This window comes from Bubalus bubalis, chromosome 24 (genome assembly GCF_019923935.1).
Source record: "Bubalus bubalis isolate 160015118507 breed Murrah chromosome 24, NDDB_SH_1, whole genome shotgun sequence".
Lineage (NCBI taxonomy): Eukaryota > Metazoa > Chordata > Mammalia > Artiodactyla > Bovidae > Bubalus > Bubalus bubalis.
Window position 1 is genome coordinate 4,280,957 of NC_059180.1, and position 25,095 is coordinate 4,306,051.

Here is a 25,095-nt window from a genome sequence, read left to right on the forward strand (position 1 = left end):
TGTTGTCAGTTTTTCATAGAATCTCGTCCTGTTTGAACTCTGCCCGAAATGGAAGTAAGCATGCCCTCTGCAGGGTCCAAATGGCGGTTGGTGGACGATCGCCAGTGTGGACCTTCCACCCTAACCCTGCTCTCCACCTTTCTGCCCAGACAGTGGGCTTCCTTCATTTACAGATTTAGAAGTCCTTAGGTGTGAGGAGACAGTCAAGTAATAATTATTGTCACTCATGTAAGCGCTATGCTGGTGGACCTGAAAGATCTCATTTAATATTTGCAAAAACTCTGCAAATTGGGGTTTGAGAGGGAGGGAGGCCTTCCCCAGAGGCCTCCTGTACTAATCCCAGAACCCCTGAATACTTGATCTAGGTGGGCAAAGGGGCTCTGCAGGTGTAAGGGTGGTGGGATGGGGGCGGCGTGCCCTGGGTTGGTTCTGTGGCCCAGTCTAGCCCATGTCTTCTAAAAAATGGAGAACTTTCCCCAGCTGTGCCAGAGAGATAAATGATGCTGATTTCAAAGATAGAGGAAGGTGACCTCTAGAAACCTGAAGATTCTCCCTGGAGCTGCCAAAGAAACCCGTTCCTTTTGGACGCCTCCCGAAACTGTGAGATGATAAATCTGTTGCTTTAAGCTAGTAAGTTTGGGGTAACTTGTTTATGGCAGTAATGAAAAAGTAACAGCTGAGTTCCTGAGTTAGTCTTGTGTTAAGGCAAAGATACTTTCACTTTTCACTTTCATGCATTGGAGAAGGAAATGGCAACCCACTCCAGTGTTCTTGCCTGGAGAATCCCAGGGACAGGGGAGCCTGGTGGGCTGCTGTCTATGGGGTCGCACAGAGTCGGACACGACTGAAGTGATTTAACAGTAGCAAGGCGAAGATACAGGCTGAGAGAGGCCGCAGGGCAATTAGCAGAGGAGGGAAAACCCAGGTCAGTTGGGTTCCATATTGCTACCTGCTCTGAAGGGCAAAGCACGTGCCGTGGCCCCTTTAAGATCGGGGCGGGGCGGGGCCCATGGTTGCCTGGACACCGTCCGGGTCTGGACGCCGTGCTGCCTCCGTCCCGGCAGGATCCTCTCTGGGTCTCCACCGAGGTGAGTGCCTCCGGGGGTCCTGGGGTCCCAGGCGTGCGGCCCTCTTTGCGTGACGGCCAGGTTCGGCTCTTCCTCGGCCTCCGAGGACGCAAGCGGGTGAGCGGTGGGCGGGGAGGGCGTAGGAAGGGACAGGACCGAGCTGGGAGCCTGGGCCCAGAGAATGCGAGTCCCTCTCGTGCTAAGGCAAGTAAACGGTCCGTAATACAGCCTCAACTCAGGGAGAGCAGAAGATACACAAAAGTTGGTAAGAAACAGGCCACGAGAAAGGAAGTTTGCTTTATTAGTAGTTCAGACTCCGGTGATGGGGGAGCGGAAAGCCTGTAGTAAAGACGAGTTTAGAAGCCTCAGCGGCTTGCTTCGCTGTCATTGCTGAGGTGGGGGTGCTGGGCTGGAAAGGGTGATGGGGTTTTGAAGGAAGAGAGGAGCAGGACCATGTTGGTGAGAGCAGAGCCTGGGGGGGTTGGGGGGAGTGAGCGGAAATCAGGTGGCCAGAGAGTGCCAGGCAGGCAGAAGGCATTCAGCAGCCGCTGCTCCCCTCAGGCACAGGGAGAGGGGTCTTGCCTTGTCTTTCGGGACTCACCTCTGCCTCCTGCTTGATGTACTGGGATGTCTTCAGTGGGGCCGATTTTGGGGGGCCACAAATACTATGGCTTTAGAGCCCCGCCCCTCAGCTCTGGGACCCTGGGCAAATGATTAACACAAGGTTTCTTGTCTGACATAGGAGGCCTCAATCTATTATCATGCTGTCCCAGGGAGTAGGTAGCCGATGGCAATAGGAAAGTGACAGAATAATTGATTTTGTGAATCGTCTTATTTAATCCTTATAAGCAGACAAGTTCCTGTTTTTCCTGTTTGACATCTGAAGCAGAAGGACGGTTGGGAAGGGGACGGTGCAGGAGCCTGGGTTCAGCTCCTGAGCACTTTGCCAGGCGGATGTACAGAGATGGGTTTTTACACAGTATGAACTGGTGGTAGGTAAGATTTTAGAGGTTAGGTTGATGTTTTTTCCCACAAAGGGTTGCCTTTCTTACTGGAACACTAGTTGAAAAGAAATGATAGATGGTGGTTCCAATTTTAAAAATCTTAGGACAATGTAATATTGAAATTGCTTTTTATAACCTGGTGCTACTTGATCCTTGTAATTAATTTTTCAGGCTGTAGGAAGAGAATGATAATGACATTGGGGTTGTACAACTAAAATTGTAGGGACTTTCTTGGTGGTCCAGTGACGAGGACTCTGTGCTCCCAATGCCAGGGGCTCAGGTTCCATCCCTGGTTGGGGAACTGGATCCCATATGCCACAACTAAGACCCAGCTCAGCCAAATCCATAAATATAAATAACTTTTTAAAAAGATTAAAATTATAACTATGAGTGAAACCCTTAAGTATTCAGAGACATAATTTTTATTTTTCAGATAAAACTCCCCAAATCCTTGAAACGCACAGCTTTCAACTGAAGGAGTCATTGGATACTTATCTAAATAAAGTGAACTTTAGGTCTTCTAAAGGCCATGGTGAAAGAAAAGAAAAAAGCAGATAAAAAGGGGGACAAGTCTGTCCGTTCTCCCTCGTCTCCCTCAGATTATCCCGAGTTTGCCAAACAAGATGGCAACGCCCCTAGGCAAGACGTGTCGCCGAGTGCCGCGCCAGCACTGGACGTGCAGCCCAAGGACCCGGGAGTCAAGAGAGAGGTCAAAAGCGACAGTCTGCCAAATGAAGATACCACCCAGTACGAAGAGCCCGTTCTGACCAAACTCATAGTAGAAAGGTGGTTTTTTCTTTCTTTTAAATGTTTCTTTATGTACTTATTTGGCTGTGTGGGGTCTTTGTTGCAGCATGTGGGATCTTAGTTGCGGCAAGTGGGGTCTAGTTCCCTGACCGGGGACTGAACCCAGGCCCCCTGCACTGGGAGCCCATACGCAGTCTTAGCCATTGGACCACCAGGGGAGTCTTGACTTTTCTTTTTTCTTGAAAGGTGACTTAATGAACTGCCTTTTCCACATTCCCTTGACTCCGACTTCCATGCTGTCTGTTCTCTGTCTGTGGATGATCTCTTATTATAGCTTTACTTCGCACCCCACTCCAGTCCTCTAGCCTGGAAAATCCCATGGACGGAGGAGCCTGGTGGGCCACAGTCCATGGGGTCACTAAGAGTCGGACACAACTGAGCAACTTCCCTCCCTTCCTTCCTTCCATCTCCCTAGATGACTGTAAACATCTATGCCTTTAGCATTGTTCCGTCTCCATGAGTTTTTGGTTCAAGTTTTTAATGCCCTACTGGACATCGTCCACTGAGCTTGCGTCCCAAAGCAAACACTGCAGGACTTGAAATAACACAGGCAGGATTTGAGTCTTAGCTCCAGGATGCCAGCCCCATCGCCGAACCTTTCTGAGCCTCAGGTTCTTAATGGGGGGAAATAAATGAGAATTCGCACTTTAGAAGGTTTCTCTGGATGCTGCTGTTTCTCTCCCAGCTGTGGGTTCATCCCTTGGTCCTTGTTTCTCTTAGGGCATCACCATTTCCCTACATCCAGGCCTGAAGTCGTAGAACTAATCTCCTCATCATAGGTTTTCTAATATTTATTCTTCTCTGGATTCTTGGAATATGCCCAGTGTGGTCATGGCTGTCACAGGGCCATTTGTTTTCCACCTCACTCGCCTCAGAGTCTGGAGGTGAGCAAGGTGATGAAATCACATGTTATCAGTTCAGAACTACAAATCTGGGCACTGTTCTTGGCACCTTCCTTGCCTAAAGCCAGCACGTCAGCAAGCCCTATTGGTTCTACATCCAGAATATATCTTAAAAAAAAAAAAGTTTTAAAATTATCATAGTGAAATATACATATTTTAAATCCTTTTACGTGTAAATCAGAGGCATTAAGTACACTCTCCACGTTATGCAGCCATCCCCACTGTCCGTTTCCAGAATGTTTTCACACCCCAGATGGAAAACTGTCCGGAATATTCCCAACGCTTTCATCTCTCTCGCCGCCCACTGCTCCCCTCCCGGCAGCTCACTCTCCACCCCCCCAGTCTGTTCTCTGAAGCAGCCAGAGCGATCTTTTTAAGATGTAAATCTGGTCCTGTCCAACCCAGTTCTGAAAACCTTCTCATGATTCCTTCTAGAGCTTTGTACTTGATGGCAAGTCTTTATCTCAGCCCACCTGCCTGCCCACCCAGCTTCTGCCTCCCCTGGTCTCCCTCCCATCACTCCCCTCCTCGGTGTGGTCCAGCCATGCAGCTGAACTTGAGACGGCGGCGGGCTCGTTCCTGCCTCAGAGCCTTTGCACCTGCAGTTCCCTCCTCTCAGGGATCCTCTTCTCAAGGTTCTTTGTTACCAGGTAACCTCCTCCTCATTCAGGGTGACATTCCCCGATCATTTCTTTCACAAAAAGTGAATGTGGTCTGGAATTATCTTATTCATTTGTTTCCTTTTGATTGTCTGTCTCTCCTCTTTGGACCATAAGCTTCTGAGGGCAGGAACTTGTTCACAGCCCAAGCCCCAGTACTTAGAAAGGGCAGGCACACAGTGGTCCTGGGGGCGTGGGGGTGATGCTTGTTGGGGGAACGTGAGATATCGTTTGCACGTCTTCACTGATATCCCTTTTGTATTTTAACGCCCAGTCACTGGGGTTTCCTCACATGATTCACTGCCTTGAGCTTTATTTCATTGCAGCTATGAAGGGGAAAAGGTCCGTGGACTGTATGAGGGAGAAGGGTTTGCCATCTTCCAAGGAGGCTGTACCTACCAGGTGAGTTACACGTTTTGGAACTGGGCAAGGCAGACAGTGTGGGTGATCATCTTAGATTTGCGTCTTCAGAAACGCCCTCTAATTCCAATTCCAGAAGGAATTGGAAATACTTAATGCCGATTTTATTGTGAACTCCGAGTACATATTTTAAGGCAAAAACATGACTCAATACAATTGAAATAATCGTTTTAGATTTTTTTTTCCTTTTCCCAGTTTTAGATTTTTTTTCCTTTTCCTGATTTTTATTTATTGTACAAACAACATTAAGGTCACTAAAGTAAATAACAAAGAGTAAAATTAAAATCCCAGCATCCTTTTGCCATAATTTTTTTCAGTTTTCTGTGTCCCTTTTATTTCCTGAATGGATGAATCAGTATTTTTACATGGGCATATTGATTTTGTAGATAACATCTTGAATCTTTTTTTTTACTTAGGACTACATTGCTGTATTGATGTATGCTTTTCATAAGTTAAAAGTTTGTGGTAAAATGTACATTAAATTTACCATTTAAGAAAAAATATTTACTATTTTTTAGTGTAAATTTCAATAATGTTGGGCTTCCCTGATAGCTCAGTTGGTAAAGAATCTGCTTGCAATGCAGGAGACCCTGGTTCCATTCCTGGGTCAGGAAGATCCACTGGAGAAGGGATAGGCTATCCACTCCAGTATTCTTCCCTGGTGGCTCAGCTGGTAAAGAATCCGCTTGCAATGCAGGAGACCTGGGTTCGATCCCTGGATTGGGAAGATCCCCTGGAGAAGGGAACAGTGACCCACTCCAGTATTCTTGCCTGGAAAATTCCAAGGGCAGAGGAGCCTGGCAGGCTACAGTCCATGGGGTTGCAAAGCATTGGACACGACTGAGCAACTGAGGACATCTGGTCTAAATAATTAAAAAAAAAAAACCTTTAAAGTTTGAAATGCAAAACCCAAAGCATATGAGTTCGAGTGGTAGTTTTCCAACAGCTTAGTTAGGAGAGGAAGGCTGAATTCATAGCTCAGTTTAACAACTGCTTAGCACCGCCTGGTGTCAGTTTTAGGGACCTGGGTTTTTCTGGACTCCTCAGATCCTTTTTAGAACCAGATGGACACCAGTGCAGTACCAGCTCCCAGCTGGACCAGCATTTTGTGGAACACGGTTCCCTTTTAAGAGCTGAATCCCTGGGTGGCTGTTGTATGAAATCAAGGTAGGGCCTAAGGCATTGTTGTTCTGTTTTGAAGGGCATGTTCTCCGAAGGACTCATGCACGGACAGGGGACTTACATCTGGGCTGATGGATTGAAATACGAGGTAAAGCGTATAATATGTTGCAGTTCTAAACTATGTAATTTAATGGTAGGTTCCCACAGGCTCCTAGCTAGTATCAGGGTCTTCCCTGGGCGGTCCAGTGGTTAGGACTCTGCACTTCCACTGCAGGGGACCTGGGTTCGATCCCTTGTTGGGGAACTAAGATCTGGCCTGTTGCATGATAGAGCCAAAAGGAAAAAAAAAAAAGCTAGTTTCATAAAAATTGCTCAGCACATGGGTTAAAAAAATCCACAGACCCAAAGAATGGAGGTGACAAGTAAGTCGTTACGCTAGGGGCCCCTCTGTAAACTGTCACCAGTTTCCAGTTTTGTCTGTCTATTTGTTCGGAGATATTCTTCAGCCTCTACCACCTTTTTATAAACAGAGGTACTTTATTTACTTACTTTTTATTTATTTATTTGGTTGTACTGGGTCTTAGTTGCGGCCTTTGGGATCTAGTTCCCTGACCAGGGATCGAACCCCGGCCCCCTGCATTCAGAACTCAGAGTCTTAGCCATTAGGCCACCAGGGAAGTCCCAGAGATAGTTCATTATACCCTCTCTTCTGCCCCTATATTTTTCTAGAGATCAAATCACATCCATTGACTGAGATCCATTGATTTTTACTGGCTACTTATGTTCCATGATAGGGGTTTCACATATCCCATCTTGCAGGGCTGAGGGGAATATGTATTTTTAGATTAGTGTCTACACAGTGTGGGTGGGCCTGAAACGCTGCTCTGAAAATCACAGTTGCAGAGCTGCTAACGCCATGGTGTTTGTAAGTCGTAATGAAAGTATTTAAAATGGAGGGCATGATGCACATATTCAAACAGCCAGGGGAGGGAAACAGGCACGTCTGGGCCAGGTTGGCAGCTGAGTGGACTGGGCAGCAGGAAGACGGGGCTGGGCAGAGCAAGGGGAGGGCATCCCCCATCACCGTCATGGAGGGGAGAGAGCACCCAAGGTCCAGAGCGACCAGAGGATTGGGTGCCAACTGCCATTTCAGGCCAGGCTTTCCCAGGAACGCATCTCTTCCCCCAAACCCTGCCACCTGGCCTGGCCTCTGGTTTATTTATCATCTCTGGAAGGTCAGGTGGGGCTGATTTCTATAGACGTTGCCCCCTCCAACACACACACCAGCCCAGTCAGGAGGGTTTACGGGCAGGGTTCCTGCTCCCCCAGACGTGTCCTCAGAAAGGTCCCTGGCCTCCTGGGACGTCTGGTGGGATCTCACCTCCAGAGGCTCACGTTCCTGGAGAGGAACCCGAAGCCTCTGGGCTGAGGTGTGCAGAACCCTGTGCTGTGCACCCCTCCAGGGCTCCGACCACAGGGGATTATCTGGAAGGCGCCCCCAGGGCAGGCGGTCAGCTGATGTGTCTGCAGAGTGTTAGAATTTCCACTGGCCATCACTGAGCCTGGCTAATGGTCAGCAACTCCTGGGAAGCAGTGAATTAGCCTCCCTTGAGGCGGGTTGCAGAGTCCAGAGTTGCCAAGGCCAGGCTTGGGAAGCGCCCCTGCACCATGTCCTCTGCTGGCTTCCTGCAGCTCTGTCAGCTCACAGCCTTCCTGGTCGTTCATTCTGCCTGGGTTTCTGCTCCGTGCCGGACCCGGTGAGGGAGGCTGGGCTGTGCGGGGACGGGAGGAGGGGGCTAGGGGCTCGGGGGTTACTCAGCCGTTGCCTTGGGAGGAAAGGCTGGCATGGTCTCCGCGTGTCCAGGTGAGGGATCTCCCTGCTTGCTTCTTTCTGATGGCCGTGTTGCCACAGGGCGACTTTGTGAAGAACATCCCCATGAACCACGGCATCTTCACGTGGCCAGATGGCAGCACCTATGAAGGAGAAGTGGTCGGCGGCATGAGGCACGGATTCGGCATGTTCAAGTGCAGCACGCAGCCCGTGTCCTACATCGGCCACTGGTGCCACGGCAAGAGACACGGAAAGGTGGGCGAGGCAGCCACACACGTGACCACGTCCTCACTCACAAACCGGAAGCATGAGCCCAACTTTATGTCTTACCGAAGATGTTGTAAGGGTGACATCTTCCACATCCTTTAGATGCCATAAAATCATACGTTTCTATCTTTATCTTTTTAAAAAACCAGTTCTATGAGGTTTGATTTTTTTTTTAATGGTATTCCTTGTTCTAGGGCTCCATTTATTATAATCAAGAGGGCACCTCTTGGTATGAAGGAGATTGGATACACAACATCAGAAAGGGCTGGGGGATAAGATGGTAGGTGTCTGCGGTCTCCTCCCCTCCCCTCCCCTGCCGTGTTTCGGGTGCTAGCAAAAAGCATTTGTGGCCCCAGATAGCTTTTCCCTGAGGCTATTTAAAGATAAGGTGCAGAACTTACAGAGAATATATTTGCTGTATAAGCAGGGTGGAATATTTAGACTCAGCTGATGGAACCAAATATTTTGGGCAAAGAAATAAAATATCTGGGGCAAAATGTTAACCAATATTTTGGTTTTAATTATTTTAATTAAATATTTAAATTTTAATATTAACCAAAATATTAACCATAATAGTATAGGGAATTGTTTTTAAAAGATTTTTTTAAAAAGCACTATTCTTATCCACTTTGTCAGATAATTAAACGATCAAAAGGTTTTATATAGTCATCTATCCTCCCCCCACCCACCCTCCACAACCACCACCCCTGGGAGAATCACTTTTGCAAACTTCATGCCTATCGACTAAATTTAAATACAGGGAAGACTGTATGGGCACAAGGGCTGGATTTCTTCAAAGTCGTTTAGGGAGAAAGTTTAAGATAAAGTCCTTAAGGTAAAGGAACGTGAGATAACTGGTTTTAATTGTTTGATCTGTGCACCTAGTTACAAGTCCGGGAACATATACGAGGGTCAGTGGGAGAACAACGTGCGCCACGGGGAAGGTAGGATGAGGTGGCTGACGACTAACGAGGAGTACACTGGTCAGTGGAAGCACGGGGTCCAGGTACCAGCGGGTCTTAGCAGAACACACCCAGAGGCGGGGCTTCCCTGGTAGTTCAGCGGTGAGGAATCTGCCTGCGATGCAGGAGACATGAGTTCGATCCCTGGGCCAGGAAGTTAACCTGGAGAAGGAAATGACAACCGACTCCAGTATTCTTGCCTGGGAATTCCCACGGAAAGAGGAGCCTGGTGGGCTACAGTCTATGGGTCGCAAAGAGTCAAACACAACTGAGTGACCGTGTAACAACAGAGGCAGCAACCCAGTGGCAGACGCTCTGCTGACTCTCAGCCCGGGAATTGTTTGTTGGGTATCGTGTGGCAATCTGAAATTCAGGCAGTGTTAAATTTAGAAACTCCCGTGATGATTACTCGGCTAAATCAGCCTTTTAAAAGTTTTCAATCTTCTTTTCCTTTTTCTATCATTTGGCCGTGCCACGTGGCATATGGGATCTTAGTTCGCTGAGCAGGGATTGAACCCATACTCCCTGCAGTGGAAGTGCAGAGTCTCAACAACTGGACTGCCAGGGAAGTCCCTAAATCAGCCTTTTTTTAAAAAAGTTACTGAAGTATAGTTGATTGACAGTTTTGTGTTAATTTCTGCTGGATAGCATGGTGATTCAGTTATCTATCTATCTATCTATCTATATATATATTCAGTTATATATATTCTTTTTCATATTCTTTTCCATTATGGTTTATCACTGATTACCGAATATAGTTCCCTGTGCACTACAGTGGAAAGTTATTCTCTGTTCATTCTGTATGTAATAGTTTGCATCTGTGAATCCCAAACTCCCAGTCTTTCCCTCCCCTACCCCTTCTTCCCCTTGGCAACCTCAGGTCTGTTCCGTGACTCTGGTTTGTAGATACAGTCATTTGTGTTGTATTATAGATTGCACGTATGATCTATATCATACAGTATTTGTCTTTTTCTTTCTGACTTCAGTCCAGGTCCTGTTGTCTCTAGGTCCATCCATGTTGCTGATGGCATTATTATTCCATTCTCTCTATGGTTAGATCAGCCTTTTAAAAAGTGCTGTTTTGTTAGCATCTTGTTTTCTAACTTGGAGAAGGCAATGGCAACCCACTCCAGTACTCTTGCCTGGAAAATCCCATGGACAGAGGGGCCTGGTGGGCTGCAGTCCATGGGGTCGCTAAGAGTCGGACATGACTGAGCGACTTCACTTTCCCTTTTCACTTTCATGCATTGGAGAAGGAAATGGCAACCCATTGCAGTGTTCTTGCCTGGAGAATCCCAGGGACAGGGGAGCCTGGTGGGCTGCCGTCTCTGGGGTCGCACAGAGTCGGACACGACTAAAGCGACTTAGCAGCAGCAGCAGTTTTCTCTAAAGGTCTGGCACACAAGTTAGGTTCTTTGACTGGTAAATTCCTCAGTCCCATGAGTCCTGTGAGGACCGAGTCTGTGCGACTCCAATGCCCATGCTTTTCGCCCCTTCAAATGAGTCCCTGTATTTGATTCATACCTTATTTAAATAGATTCAGGTAAAAAGAGGAAATGTTTTGAGTTTTTCTCATGGAAATTTGCCTTCTTTTCAGAACGGCCTTGGCACACACACATGGTTTCTAAAGAGAATCCCCTACTCCCAGTATCCTTTGAGAAATGAATACGTAGGAGAGTTTGTGAACGGACACCGCCATGGCCACGGAAAGTTCTACTATGCCAGTGGAGCCATGTATGAGGGAGAGTGGGTCTCCAATAAAAAACATGGCATGGTAAGTACAGACCTGTGAAGGTTGCATCTTAAAGATTATGTAAAGGCGTGACTTTCTCTACCTAGGAAACTGTATTAGCCATTTTGCGTAGGCTAACTTACCGATTTGTTAAGATGATTGTGTGGTGTGTTAGTTGCTCAGTCATGTCCAACTCTTTGTGATCCCATGGACTGTAGGCCACCAGACTCCTCTGTCCATGGAATTCTCCAGGCAAGAATACTGGAGTGGGTTGCCATTCCTTTCTCCAGGGCATCTTCCCAACCCAGGGATTGAACCTGGGTCTTCTGCATTGCAGGCAGATTCTTTACCATCTGTGCCACCAGAGTAATTTCTAACGTATCATCAATTTCCTGTATATTTAGAGTTTATTTAATTTGTGGTGTATGTTAGGGTGGTTTTGGTCACAAGTAACAGAAAATCTAGCTTAAATCTTTCTCTTCCATCCATCCATGTCTCTCCTACCATGTCAGCTTCATTATTATGCTGCATTATTATTCCTCCCTCATGACTGCAAGAGGGCTGTTGCGGTTCCAGGCTTCTCGCCTACATACCCCGCTAAGTAGAAGGAGAGAAGAAACTCCTTTCGCAGAAATTTTCCACACATGTCTTTAGCTTTACTGAGCTGGATTGGGTCATTTGCCCACCTCTGAGTCAGACCAACTATTGGCCTGGGTTCAACAAATATCAAGATTAGTCCCCATTCTGTGATAGGCACCTCTGCTGGTCATTATTTAATAAGCCACATTCTGTGACCTAGGGGTGCTCAGGGTTATGGAGAGATGGTGGGGGATATACAGAGAGAGGAGAGGAAGAGGGGAGTTGGAGAGAGGATCTACACGGTGACCTGAGACTCTATGAGCCTGGCTGTGTGTGAACTAAGTGCAGATCTTAACAAATGAAAGCCTCCTGTTGAAAAGATATTGATGTAAATTTACCAATGGTTTCTAAAAATCTTTCCCTAAGCTGCAAACAGCTGTGTTTCTCTCTGCAGGGCCGATTAACCTTCAAGAACGGGCGTGTGTATGATGGCCCGTTTTCCGAGGATCACATAGCGGCGTTTCCGAATCTGGAAGGGGAAGTGATGAGCTACCCGGACTCGACTTCAGAGAGTGCCTTCAGCTGCCAGTGGTGCAAGCCCTCCACCAGCGCCGGTAGGGAGCGTCCGCTTCCAGCTGGAGGAGGCTGATGTGTAACGCTGCATCAGACTTAAAGTGTTGGTCGCTCACTCGTGTCTGACTCTTAGTAAGCCCATGGGCTATAGCCTGCCAGGCTCCTCTGTCCATGGAATTCTCCAGGCCAGAACACTGGAGTGGGTTGCCATTCCTTTCTCCAGGGGATCTTCCCGAACCAGGGTTCGAACCCTGGTCTCTTGCATTGCAGGCAGATTCTTTATCACTGATATCAAAACATGTACCTAATATTTCAGAAGAAAACACAAGTTTCCTGTGAGCAACTGTTGTCTTTTTTAAGATTTATTTATTTGGTTGTGAGGGGTCTTAGTTACAAATACAGGATCTTTTGTTAAATTGGGACATATGGGAATGAATTCCCTGACCAGGGGTCAAACCCCAGCCCCCTGCATTGGGAGTGCAGAGTCTTAGCCGCTGGACTACCAGGGAAGTCCCCACAACTGCCTTCTTGTAGGTTTTTGAATACTCTTGTGTCACACTTTTGCAGAAAATCATTTTGACATAACGTTTGAGACATTTCAGTGTTGCTTTTCACAATTATCCCCTGTATTTGCCTTCATTTGCTAGAAATCATGAGAAAGCTTGATGGCAATAAAAGTAATTCCCTGTTAGGCTCGAGCCTCGAGCTGGATCTCAGTTTATTGCTGAAAATGTACCCTGAGAGAGACCAGTCAGAAGAAAAGAAGCAGGTAAAAACCTTCTTTGTTAGAAATATATATATATTTTGGGGGCTTAAATCTTAGCAGACTCTCCATAGTCTTGGGAAGATACTGTTGATGACTGCTGTTCTGTATCAAGTATCTTTTATACACCTGGGAGTCACTTGGCTTAAATATCCTCTCGTTTAATTTTCCAGGATCCCAAGTGAGTGAGCCGGCTTCCTGAGAAAAAGGAAGTTCGGATGGAAGGACCCAGTGAATTACCCAGAGCTTCCCTGGTGGCTCAGATGGTAAAGAGTCTGCCTGCAATGCAGGAGACCTGGGTTCGATCCCAGGGTTGGGAAGATCCCCTACAGATGGATAGTGGCAGCCTGGTCCAATATTCTTGCCTGGAGAATCCCGTGGACAGGAGCCTGGTGGGTTACAGTCCACAGAGTCACAAAGAGTTGGACACAACTGAGTGACTACCACTTTGACTTTCACTTTTTTTCCAAGGGTCAGTCAACCCCTGCCCTGCTGGCTTGGTCTGAAGGCCAAGGCAGTGGTCACCTCACTCTGGAACACATTCATTCTGCTGTGTGTTGTCATAGGCTGCTGGCATTCAAAAGAACTTCAGACCCTTAGAAATTATTCACAATGTCGAAATATTTAGAGAAAAAATTTTGTGGAGCTGGACCTCATTTCGTGAGTATGTGTCTAATCCCAACCAGCTGTTTACATCTGAGGATTGTGGACCGTGAAGTCCGACCCACTCTTCAATTTTCCAGAGCTCATTTCAGTCACCGGCCCTCCAGGCCACTTTGTCCTTGACTCCGTGTCTTGTCCCTCCCTGACTCTGTTCTGTAAGGAGACTTCCTTACTGTATATGTGTCTTGTGATCTCGACTAGACTTTAAGCTTCCTGAAGAAAATTCCGTGTCCTCTAGAGCAGTGTTTTCAATAGGGCCAACTCCACTTGTTTATCCAATTGAGTTGAATTTTCAAAGGCAGGAGTTGATGCTGAGAGTGACACATGCCTGATGGAGCCGCCCAGCTGGGACTTCCCTGTCTCCATAGGGACCCCAAATTCCATCACATTTTCTGATTTTTTTTTTTATTTCTGAGGGTGACGCATGGGACACAAGGTTTGGGGAAACAGGACACTGTGTAGGCTGCAGTTCTGTGGGTCTGAGGAGTCTGGGGGCAGCATAAGCCCACCAAGGGCCTGGGGAAAATGATAGACGGTGAATGGGGACAGAGCGGGTGTGAGTAAAGCAGTGGATGTGACTGTCGCCTATCTCAGGCTTTCAGCGTTGCGTGGCATGTTAGTTGTATGTCTTTCTGTCTGCTGTTTGTCAGGTTAAGGCGTTCCTTTCTATTCCTAATTTGCCGAGGGTATTTATCATGAAGGGGTATTAACAGTTCCTGCCAAATGCATTGGTGTGATTATGTGGTAGGATGAATCACACTGATTGAGTTCTCACATGATGAACCAGCGTAGCCATCGCAGGATAAACCCCACTTGGTACTGATGTATTATTCTTTTTTATATATTGCTACCTTCAGTTTGCTAATTAAAAAAAGTCTTTATATTTTTGGCCACGTGACTTGCAGGATCTTGGTTCCCCAACCAGGGATCGAACCCCTGTCCTTGGCAGTGAAAATACGGAGTCCTAACCACTGGACCACTAGGGAAGTCCCTGGCTTGCTGTTATTTTGTTGAGAATTTCTGTGCCTGTGTCCATGAGGGATATTGACGTGTGTGTGTGTTTGTGTGTGTTTGTACACACTCAGTTGCTCAGTCATATCCAACTCTTTGCAACACCATGGACTGTAGCCCGCCAGGCTCCTCTGTCCATGGGATTCTCCAGGCAAAAATACTGGAGTGGGTGGCCATTTCGTCCTCCAGGGGCATCTTCCTGACCCAGGGATCAAACCCACGCCTCTTGCGTTGACAGGCGGATTCTTCACCACTGAGCCATTGATCTGTAGACGAGAGACTTTTGTTGCTGCCGTGGAGATGGCATGAAACAGGGTAGAGTAGGACAGAGCTGTAGGGAAGTAATTCCACTGTCGGGATAACAGCATGTCTTCCCATTCTCATTCGGAATGGTTAGGGAGACTATAACATTCCCTGAGCTTTTGCAGTGGTAAGAGGTGAATGCTACTGCATGTGTGACCTCGTTTAATTTAGAAAGCAAGTTTTCTTTTACCTTTGTTCTTATCAGGTCGGTTGGAGATTTGTGTGGTTTTCTCTTTTCAGGTAGAATACACTATCTTAAGAAACATTACGGAATTAAGAAGAATCTATAACTTTTACAGCAGCCTGGGCTGTGACCGCTCCCTGGATAACACCTTTCTGATGACAAAACTTCACTTCTGGAGGTTTCTCAAAGACTGCAAGTTCCATCACCATAACATAACCCTTGCTGATATGGACAGGGTGCTTGGTGGTGAGTATTCCAGGTCCTTCCTGTCTGGTCTAAAGGGTCTCATAACATCTCAGCACCTTGAAACCAGGTAGGAAATGTTGGGGGAGCGAGGAAGGCACATGTCTGGAGAGGTGTTCCAGGAGGCAACATGTGGGCTTGTCCCCAAGGTGCTTAAAATGCAACTGAAGAGAGAATCTAGTGAAATAACAGCAGTAGTCAAAGACCATCCATAGCAGGGTCAGCAAAGTGGGTCCATGGGCAAAATCCAGCCTACTGGGTGTTCTTATAAATAAAGTTTTATTGGAACATAGCCATGTTCACTTGTTGATGTCTTGTCTGTGGTTGCTCTTGCCCTGCAAAACCGGACCTGAGTGGTTATGGCACAGACTCTCTGGCCCAGAAAGCCTAAAATATTTACCATCTGGCTCTTACCGAGTATGCTAGCTATACAGGTAGTCAGGTAGTATACAGGACATACACGGTAATGCCCTTTACCACGTCAGTACCCAGCAATCCCCGGACTGTTTCCTTGAAAACCCACCGAGCCTCAGTGACTCATAATTAAATATCTCTGTGACAGTGTATGCTGTCCTATACATATGCATAGGTCCTCTGATCTATAGTTTTTATAAAAAAAAAACACCACCAAATTGTAAGGTCAGAAGCAGAGAAGATCAGGGAGGACTTGGAATAGCCTAGAAAAGGCATTAGGTAATTTTAGGTTGGGCTTGATTTCAGGTTAAAAATTTCGTGCAGTAAAATTAACAGTTTTGAAGGTTTTACTCCCTACAGCTGAATTGTGGGAGGCAGGTTCAAAGGTCTCAAATTACCTACTTGATAGAGCTAATATCAACCCTGGTGGCTCAGATGGTCAAGAATCTGCCTGCAATATGGGACACCTGGGTTTGATCCCTCGGTCAGGAAGATCCCCTGGAGGAGGAAATGGCAACCCACTCGAGTATTCCTGCCTGGGAAATCCCATAGACAGAGGAGCCTGCAGGACTACAGTCCATGGGGTCACAAAGAGTCGGACACATTTGAGCGACTAATACATGTACATCAGGCAAATCTGTGGGCGGCATTTACCAATGGCATTTGCTCACTTGGTGTTCTTTGTGTGTGTATCAACTGCAAATTTTAGTTTTTGAAGCATACTTCAAACCCATTAAAAATTAGCAGCATTAATCACGTAGCCCACCAGGCTCCTCTGTCCATGGGATTCTCCAGGCAAGAATACTGCAGCAGGTTGCCGTTTTCCTCCTCCAGGGGATCTTCCTGACTCAGGGATTGAATGCACATCTCCTGTGTCTCCTGCATGGGCGGGTGGATTCTTTACCCTCTCAGCCATCACATCCTCTCCAATTTTCTTATTTTAGCCAATAACGACATACCAGTGGAAGAAATTCACTCTCCATTTACAACATTACTTTTGAGGACATTTTTGAATTACCTCCTGCAGCTGGCTTACCACATTCATCACAAAGAATACCAGTAAGTTCTCCTTCTGGGCCCCTGGGATAGGATGAGGGCTGAGCGAACCATCACGATTGTCATATCGTTCTCTTTTCTCTGATATTCATGATTATTTTTCGTACTCTTGAAGTATTAGAAACAAAAGTTTCTTACAAACATTAGTCATCCAGACCATGAGAAGCAAAATTAAAAATTGCGAAAACCCTTCCCATGCAGGTCACATGTCAGTTTTGCAAATAGCCCTCAAGTTTTTTACTCAGAAATAGTCACCACCAACTCTTCCTTAGAATTTCCTGTCTTTCTCAGAGCAAATTTGATACTTACCCTTTTTTTTTTTATATAAAAACCTTTGATTTTGAAATAATTGTGGACTTTCAAGAGTGTGGCCAGGTTAACACAGACAATTGGTTTATGCTCTGCATCCTGCTTCCCCAAATGATTAGGTCTTACAGAATCACGGTGCACTTCTTAAAATGAAGGAATTAACATCGCTACCATTTGATTAACTGAATTTCTGAGGTTTTCACTTGTCTGTTCCAAGACCGAATGCAGGATCCCACCTTGGTGTTTGTTGTCATATCTCCTTTCTTGTTGTTGTTGTTCAGTCACCAAGTCGTGTCCAGCTCTTTGTGACCCCATGGACAGCAGCACGCCAGGCTTCCCTGTCTTCCACCATCTCCCAGAGTTTGCTCAAATTCATGTCCATTGAGTTGGTGATGCTATCCGACCATCTCATCCTCTGCCTCCCCCTTTCCTTGTCTTTAGTCTTTCCCAGCATGAGGGTGTTTTCCTTTGACTTGGCTCTTTAGTCCCCTACAACTGTGATAGTTTTTTTGTGTGTGTCTTTTATGACCTTGACACTTTGGAAGAATATTGATCGGTTATTTTATGAAATGTCCCTCAATTTTGCTTTGCTGATGTTTTTCTGTCATCACCCTGAGGTTATGGGTTTGGGGGAAGAATACCATCATATCAGGGGTACGTGACATCAGTCTGTCTCATCACTGGCGATGTTACCTGTGAGCACGTGACTCAGCGCTGTCAGCCAGGTTTCTCTAGTGCAGACTTACTGCTCTCCCCTTTCTGTGCTCGGTCTACTTGTTAGAGAAGCCAGTTACGAGGTCACTCGGCCCTCCAAGAGCGGGGGATTAAGTTCCATCTCCTGAACGGAGGAGTGATGATGGTTTCCTTTTAACCACAGAGACCGAAGCCCGTCGCTCTTTCTGTGCTTTAAAAAACTGATGAATGAGAACATCCGCCCCAATGCGTGCCGTGTAAAAGGTAAATACAGAGCCCGTAGGATTATATGGACCTTAACTGTTTCCAGCGTCGAGTTCTGTAATCATCGTTTTGAGTGTCAGTGTTTCCACTCCCTCTTCAGGCCATTTATTCTGTGAGGCCCAGCGGACCCTCTATTCGATGACTTACGTGGACAAGTGCTGGGAGATCTACACGGCGCACTGCAGACGGAACGCGGCCCCTCCGCACGAGCTTACCATGAGCATGAGACACTTCCTCTGGATGTTGAGGGTAGCCACGCACGGTGCATCGTGGCTTTCTGTTTGTAGCCGTTTTTGATTTTAATTTAGGAAAGGCAAAATAGTCTAGCTGTGATGTGCAAGGAACAAGGGAGTGGTGCACCTGGGCTGTCCACCCACAGGTAGGACTGTGGCATGCTAAGGCTGATGGGAAGCTCTGTGGATGAGCGGTACCGGTCCAGGACCGGGTTTCACTGTGGCGTAAGCGAGCCGGGAAACCGCCCCAGCTCCCCCGACGCCCCCTCAGCCCACTGTCCATAGACCTCTTCTCCAGGATGTTCAGGTTTCCAACGGAGGAGTTCTCCTAACTCTTTGTGCCTGGGGACATGAACCCAGCTTTCCGGGTTCTTAGGACAGAGTCTGGAGGGAAGGGTCAGTGTGGAGGGAGGGCCCTGCCTACACGCATTTTCCCCTCATCCTCGTTTTCAGCAGGACTGTGACATTTTTAAAAGTACATATTGCCAGTCCAGGTTCGATGCACGATACTGGATGCTTGGGGCTGGTGCACTGGGACGACCCAGAGGGATGGAATGGGGAGGGAGGAGGGAGGAGGGTTCAGGATGGGGAACACATGTATACCTGTGGCGGATTCATTTTGATATTTGGCAAAACTAATACAGTTATGTAAAGTTTAAAAAAAAAAAAAGTACATATATATATATAGCTGTTTGTAGTCAGCAGCCATTATGGTTTGATTGGCTGTTTCTTTTACAGAGCTTTAAGATGATAAATAAAGAATTGACAGCAACCAAGTTTGTGGAGGTCATAGCAGAGGATAATCCTTCCATGTATGATGGAATCGACAGTAACTTTGAACTTGAGGTTTGTAAAGAGGTGTCACGAACGGCCCAGATCCAACTCAGGCTGTTTGTTCTGCCTTGGGTACCAACGACAAATTCTGTCTCCAGCACGGCCACCTCTCTGAGTCCAGATCTGACCACCTGGTCACAGCCACCAGACTCCTGCCTCCGAACATTTGTACTCACTACACCCCTTCCCCAACTTTCTTTTTTTCTTTGGCATATGTAAGCCATTTCCTGCCTGTAATTCTGAAGACTGGCATCAGAAAGGTGCTGGTGGGCCTGGTTCCTGCTGCGGGCTGTGGCAAAGGGTCGCCTACAGGCCCCTCTCCTTGGCCCGTCGTGGTCGTCTTCTCTCTGTGTGCCTGTCTTGGGGCCAACGGTCTCCCTCTTCTTATGAGGACGGCTGCCATATTGAACTGGGGCCCGCCCTAGCGGCCTCAGTTGAGCTCAATTATCTGTAAATATGAGGATACTGGGGCTTAGGACTCCCAACCCCTTTTCCAAGGAGGCGCAGTTCAAACCACAACAGTCTTCCTTTCCCAGTCTACCCCTCACCAACTCATGTGCTTCTTCCGTGCAGAACACGGTCACGTCGTCTCAGTGTCTCTTAGCCATTCCAATGTCAGCTGTCACTGGAGCCACTGCTCTCGTTGTTCAGGAAAAGAGGAAATACTTCTTATAGTGACGGTCCTCAATGGGTGAATATACAGTAACATGTTCCCATCAAATAGAAAAGTGACTTTGAGACCTAAGGAGAGAACATACATCCTCATAGGTCTCTTAAAGGCTGTAGTTTTTACTGCAAACCGGTGTGCTCCCGTGGCATCCGAGTGTTGAACAAGGCGGCATTTCCTGGAGAATAGAGACAAACACTCATAAGAGCCTCTGGCCCACCTCGAGTTGTGTGAGGATTGACCCTTTTATATTTTCTTACATTTCAGCTGGTTTTCCTGGAATTCTTTGAAGCTCTATTAAGCTTCGCCCTCATCTGTGTTCCTGAGCCACCAACTAAATTCTGTTCAGATTTCCCAAATGATGACCTGTCTGTTAACAAAGCTGGAAGCACTTACCCAGTGACAGCTCAGGTAACAGATAATATCTTAGAATCGACAGCGTAAGGAAGGGCTTTATTCTGCAATGGTTAAACCGTCATCAGAACTATCTTGGGGTTTTGTGACCCTTCAGGAAAGAACTAGTGAAGTCTTAAAGTATTTATTTATTTTTTTAATGTATTTATTTATTTGGCTGTTGCAGCATGTGGGATTTAGTTCCCCAGTCAGGGATCGAACCCAGGTCTCCTATATTGGGAGCTCAGAGTCTTAGCCACTGGACCTCCGGGAAAGGTCACTTACGTTATTTATTTTGTAAGTTAGGGGAAATGTATTTCCTGGTCTTGACCCAGGAAGCAGACTCATAGCCACGCTAGAGGAGCTCCATCACAATCGTCAGAGTGCCTGCTGACACCCTCGGGGGCAGGGAGCACTGGCTGGAGCCCGAGGCTTACAGCATCTGGGGCAATGGGTTCACAGGTGCGGACGCGTCCGTACTTACCGTCACGGCACGCTTTAGGTGTTGTTTATCGTGAATCAGTTATACTGCATTAAAGGCCTGTGCATCTCCATGGAAACCAGAAGCCCTCTTGTGTGTCTGTCATTGGTCAGAACACCCAGAACAGGAGTCCAAGCGCAGTAGCAAGCCAGGAGTCCGACATTCAGTTCAGCAGCACCAAGTCATCTTCGAGCAAGTTGGGAGTCCTGGTCGACATCAGCAAGATAAGGAAGTCAGAGGTGTGTATTGACAGGCAACCGGGAAGACAGCCAAGGCTGCAGTATCGGCTGTGGGCACGCACTGGCTGTGCGGTGAGGGCGCTTCTGGGGCCAGGGGTCTGGCAGGAGCAGGAAGCCTGTCCTCTCGTGGGCTTCACCTTCTGGGGAGGAGAGGGGCGTCATGACACAGGGACAGGAAGAGGGGGCGCCTGTGGGGTGCTCAGCTGGTGCCACGCACTTGCCAGGGTCCTGCTCATCTAATGCCCAGACGCCTGGAGGGTGCTGCCATCGGCTCCAGAGAGGGGCTAGGGCACAGAGAGGCAGGGTGGCTCGCCCACCTGCCCCTTAGTCACAGAGCTGCTAAGCAGCGGCGCTGGGGCAGTTCCGCTCCAGGGTGTGGCCCGCTACTGCACTGCTCTGCTGCTTCACACTCGGAGGCACCGGGGATGTGACGAGAAGCGGGGCGGCGGTGGAGGCTGAGTGACAGGGTGGGCGGAGGGAGGGTCTTGGGAGGAAGTGACCCCTGAGCGCAGCCAGCGGTCAGCGGAGGGAGTCTGTCCTGCGTGGAGGCCCTGAGGCGGGAATGCGTCTGTGTGGCTGGGCGGGAAGCGTGGCAGCAGGTGCAGCCACGTCGGGGCGGCCCAGGAAGATGCACCATTGAGGCAGCACCCGGCCAGGGGCACGTGGCTGGAGAGAGACAGAGGCCCGCGAGCAGGGCGGTCAGTTGGCTCCCAGCCACTGAGCTGATGACAGACCCGTGAGGAAGTGCTTGGGATTATCTGCCGGTGTTTTTTGAGTGCTGCGGAATTTGAGAGAGAAAGAGAGGGCAGGGAGGATTCTAAGATTTTTTTTTGGCCTGAAGAACTGAAAGGATAGAGCTGCCGTTTATCATGAAGGGGAGAACCAGGGGAGAGGAGTTTTGGGGGGAAAACCTAAGGACCTGGGTTTGGACACATGCTAACTTAAGGTGCCTGAGGAGACGTCCAGGTGGTGACAGAACGGGCAGCTGGAGACAGTTTGGGGCTCACGGGTGAGATCTACCGGAGGCAGAGATGTGCATGCATACAGCATGTGTGAGGTAATTACAGCCACTGAGAGATGGTTAATAAACATTCTCCCAACAGACCAGGGTGGTGTCCAATCTTTGGTTTCTTGGGGGAGGAGCCTTTCAGTGGATACAGCAGCTCTGTTCTTCATTTCCTTAATAGGGCAAATATGCAGGTTAAAAAGTCAAACTAGCATAAGGATGTCAGACTCATGAATACTTTTCTGATTATTTACAACATAGAAAATTAGTGTTAGTCTATAATGATGCAGAAGTCATATTTTGCTTTATGATTTCTTAAAAAAAATTTTTTTTTTTATGTAAAAGCCTAAAATCAAGAAATCTGTAAGTGACGGAAAAACTTCCAAAGTGAATTTTAAATCTGCAGGAAAAGGGCTGACCTTCCTTTTATCTCAAAGTGGTGAGTATTTTAATTCTAGAACCTTGGTACTAGCAAGCTGTGGCTTGTAAATGACATCATGGTTATAAAAAGGTACAGCCATGTCACCACCGCGGGGAGCTGGCCTTGGGGTGGCGGTAGGTGTGGGTGAGACGCCTGGAGCGCTGGGGGCGCCTGTGGGCCACCTGGTGCCCGCGGCTCGCTCTCTCCGTGGATTTGCCTTTTCTGGACACCTCATATAGACGGAATCATCCGTCTTTTATGCCCGCCTCTTTCACTCACAGTTGCCTTGGGACTCATTCACGTGGTAGCGTGTATTAGTATTCTGTTCCTCTGTATGGCTGAGTAGTATTCCGTTGCGCGGCTCTACCCCATTTTTACCTACTCGTCAGCTGACGGACACTCGGGTGGTTTCGAGTTTTGGCTGTCATAAAGAATGCCGCTGGGAACGCTGCTGTGCCAGTCTTTGTGGCTGTGTCCCTTCGCCCTCGTGAGCTCTGGCACTGGCATCAAGGCTCTCCCCATGTCTTCCGCTCTGGGCCCTTCACAGTGGCTCCTGCGGGGGAGGCTGGTCTCGTCACAGAGCCCTGCGTTTCCACAGGACCTGCGCCCTTACTCCTCTCCCATCCCCGCCGTCAAAGAGCCCAAGCAATGGACACAGTCAAAAATCAAATGCCGTCTTGAAAGATCCCCAGTCTTACTGATATTACAGAACTATCCAAAGCATTATCCTCCTGGAATCAACTATTTTAAACACATTCCAGAGTGGGTGGGTGCTGCCTTAGTAGACGTGAAGCTATATTCCTTATCAAGTCAGTAATTTTACCTACCTTCTTACTCAATTCTAAAATCCTTTAAAGTTTTTTTCTTAAAACTGCCTTTAAAGACAATGTAGTCAAAAGCCAAGGGTTTTTTTTCCCTTTCTCTGAAAATATTGGAATGTTGTAAGTTTTCTAAGATTTTAATTTTGGAAAACCAAAATAGTTAAGCTATTTTAGAAAAAAATATAGGTACCAGGAGGCCTGAAGGAAGTGTTGACCATCATAGCTGGGGTCAGCTGATGCCATCCTTGTTCTAGGGGGGGCGTCCCTGAAGCCTTTTGCATTCCCTTAACACCCACAAGCCCATGAGGAGCACAGCGTCACCCTTATGGGGGACTAGGACACTCAGCCCACCACAGGCAGTGACAGAACCGGGAACGGGAACGCACACTCCCAATGTTACTCAAGACTGTATCAATGCTCATTTCAATCAGCCTTTCTTGCAGGGAAAAAAGAAAAATACAAGGATGAACAAAAGGAAAAATTCAACACATGGATCAGTAATATGTACGTCTTTTTTGTGAACACTCTCTTCCAAGCACATAAACATGAAGAAACCCTCAAGGAGAAAGTAAAGGAAAACAGGCTGCATAATGAAGCAATAGCCCTTCAGAGGAAGATGGAAAACGAGGAGCTGGAAGCCAGGTAACTTGATAAACACCTCTTGACTCCCTCCCTCCCTCCTGGGTTCTTGGTCATCTTTCTTTCCTGTCCTCTGTGGCAACGCTGAGCTTCAAGACCAAACACTTTCATTAAAAGGCTACGATGTCAGGGACTTTCCTGGTGGTCCAGTGGCTAAGCCTCTCGCTCCCAACGCAGGGGGCCTGGGTTCGATCCTTGGTCAGGGAACTAGATCCCACTTGCCACAACGAACACGTGGTACAACCAAATAAATTAAAAAACAACACACACACACACACACACACACACACACGAGTCTACAACTTCCAAAGAGTGGCATGCCCTCGTGTGGGGCTGGGAACCCGTGGCTGCCTGTTATGTCCTAAGGGAGCGATGACGCCCTTGGCCCCAGGCATCCACAGGCACACAGCGTGACATAGACCCAGACGCCCTGGGTCATATCCCAGCCCCACCACTTATTACACCTGGGTGACCTTGGGCAAGGTCTGTCCCCGTGTGCCTATTTCTGCCCCTGTGGAGGTGGGGGTGACCCATCGTAGGACTGCTGTGAGGACCGAGGTAGCGCATGTTTCTGAAACAGAACCGTGATTGGGGCGTGGTGAGCATGCAGGCATGGCCGCAGTGTCCAGGCTCAGCCCCACACACAGGTCAGTTTCGAGTGCGGATGCTCACCTGTGAAGGGCATCACGAGCCCACTGGCCTGTGGAGGACAGCATTAGACTTAAGAACTATCAGCTACAGCAGGACTTTAAAAGGGCTGTGTACTAGCTAAGTTGCTGCAGAGTCAGGTACTTCACAAGTCACCTAAGATGTGCGCAAAGTCTGAACTGATGAGATGTCGATGGCGTGACTTTTTATTTCAGGCAAAATGATGACAAACACTGTTGAGCTCCAGGAATGGACTACTTTACACGACAGCGTAAAACCTGGTTTCGAAATTTCAAAGAAAAAAATGATACTTTCTTGTGTTTGCTTCTTGTTAGGCTGAACAGCTTGAGAGAGGAAGAGGCCAAAAGACAAGACTACGAGGTGGACATCACCGTGATCAAGGAACCGGTGGACGCCCCCTCCTCGAGTTTCACACTGAGCCCCCCGAAAGAGGACACAGTGGTGTCCAGCAAGTCCATCACCAGCAAGAAAAAGAAAAAGTAGACGTCACTCTGTTTGTAAACGAGCCGCAAGAACAGGCAGGTGTGAAAGGAGAAAACCCTGTCTGAGTGTTTCTTGAAGACCGGGGTTTGGGCCCACTGGGTTTAGGGTTTCTATGTGGTTGGATCACCGAAATGCCTGTTTTGACAGCTGAGCTGAATGAAATACACACATGGGGGTATTGAATGAGCGTGTATTCGTTGTTTCTTTTTTTCTGAATTAAATATAGCACTGGTGATTAAACTTAGAATCTGATCAAACCTACTAGAAAACAGCGGGAGCAGATGAAGCCCTTTACACGCTTCTGCAGCCCAACCCTCTCCGAGGCCGCACGCCTCCTTTGCCCTGGGAACCGTCCCGGGTCCACAGCCTGCCTGTCCTTCA

General features: G+C 47.8%; 1 protein-coding gene across 5 annotated transcripts; it reads left to right on the forward strand.

Moving 5' to 3' along the window:
- The first annotated feature begins 37 nt into the window (after positions 1–37).
- Positions 38–24,956, forward strand: LOC102396306 (radial spoke head 10 homolog B). 5 transcript variants are annotated; one of them, XM_025274505.3, is made up of 20 exons: positions 38–1,088; positions 2,505–2,857; positions 4,766–4,841; positions 6,061–6,129; positions 7,894–8,067; positions 8,274–8,359; positions 8,965–9,085; positions 10,639–10,815; positions 11,807–11,966; positions 12,573–12,694; positions 14,906–15,095; positions 16,451–16,565; positions 17,749–17,828; positions 17,929–18,077; positions 18,800–18,907; positions 19,830–19,973; positions 20,550–20,675; positions 22,027–22,120; positions 23,355–23,565; positions 24,546–24,955. In XM_025274505.3, exons 2-20 carry the CDS (start codon positions 2,601–2,603, stop codon positions 24,712–24,714), a joined length of 2,628 nt encoding a protein of 875 aa, XP_025130290.3. In that variant the 5' UTR covers positions 38–1,088; positions 2,505–2,600; the 3' UTR covers positions 24,715–24,955. The 5 variants fall into 5 exon arrangements, with proteins under 5 accessions (XP_025130290.3, XP_006044372.4, XP_006044370.4 ...); XM_006044310.4 differs by having other exon boundaries at positions 23,460–23,565; XM_006044308.4 differs by having other exon boundaries at positions 23,367–23,565; positions 24,546–24,954.
- The last annotated feature ends 139 nt before the right edge of the window (positions 24,957–25,095 follow it).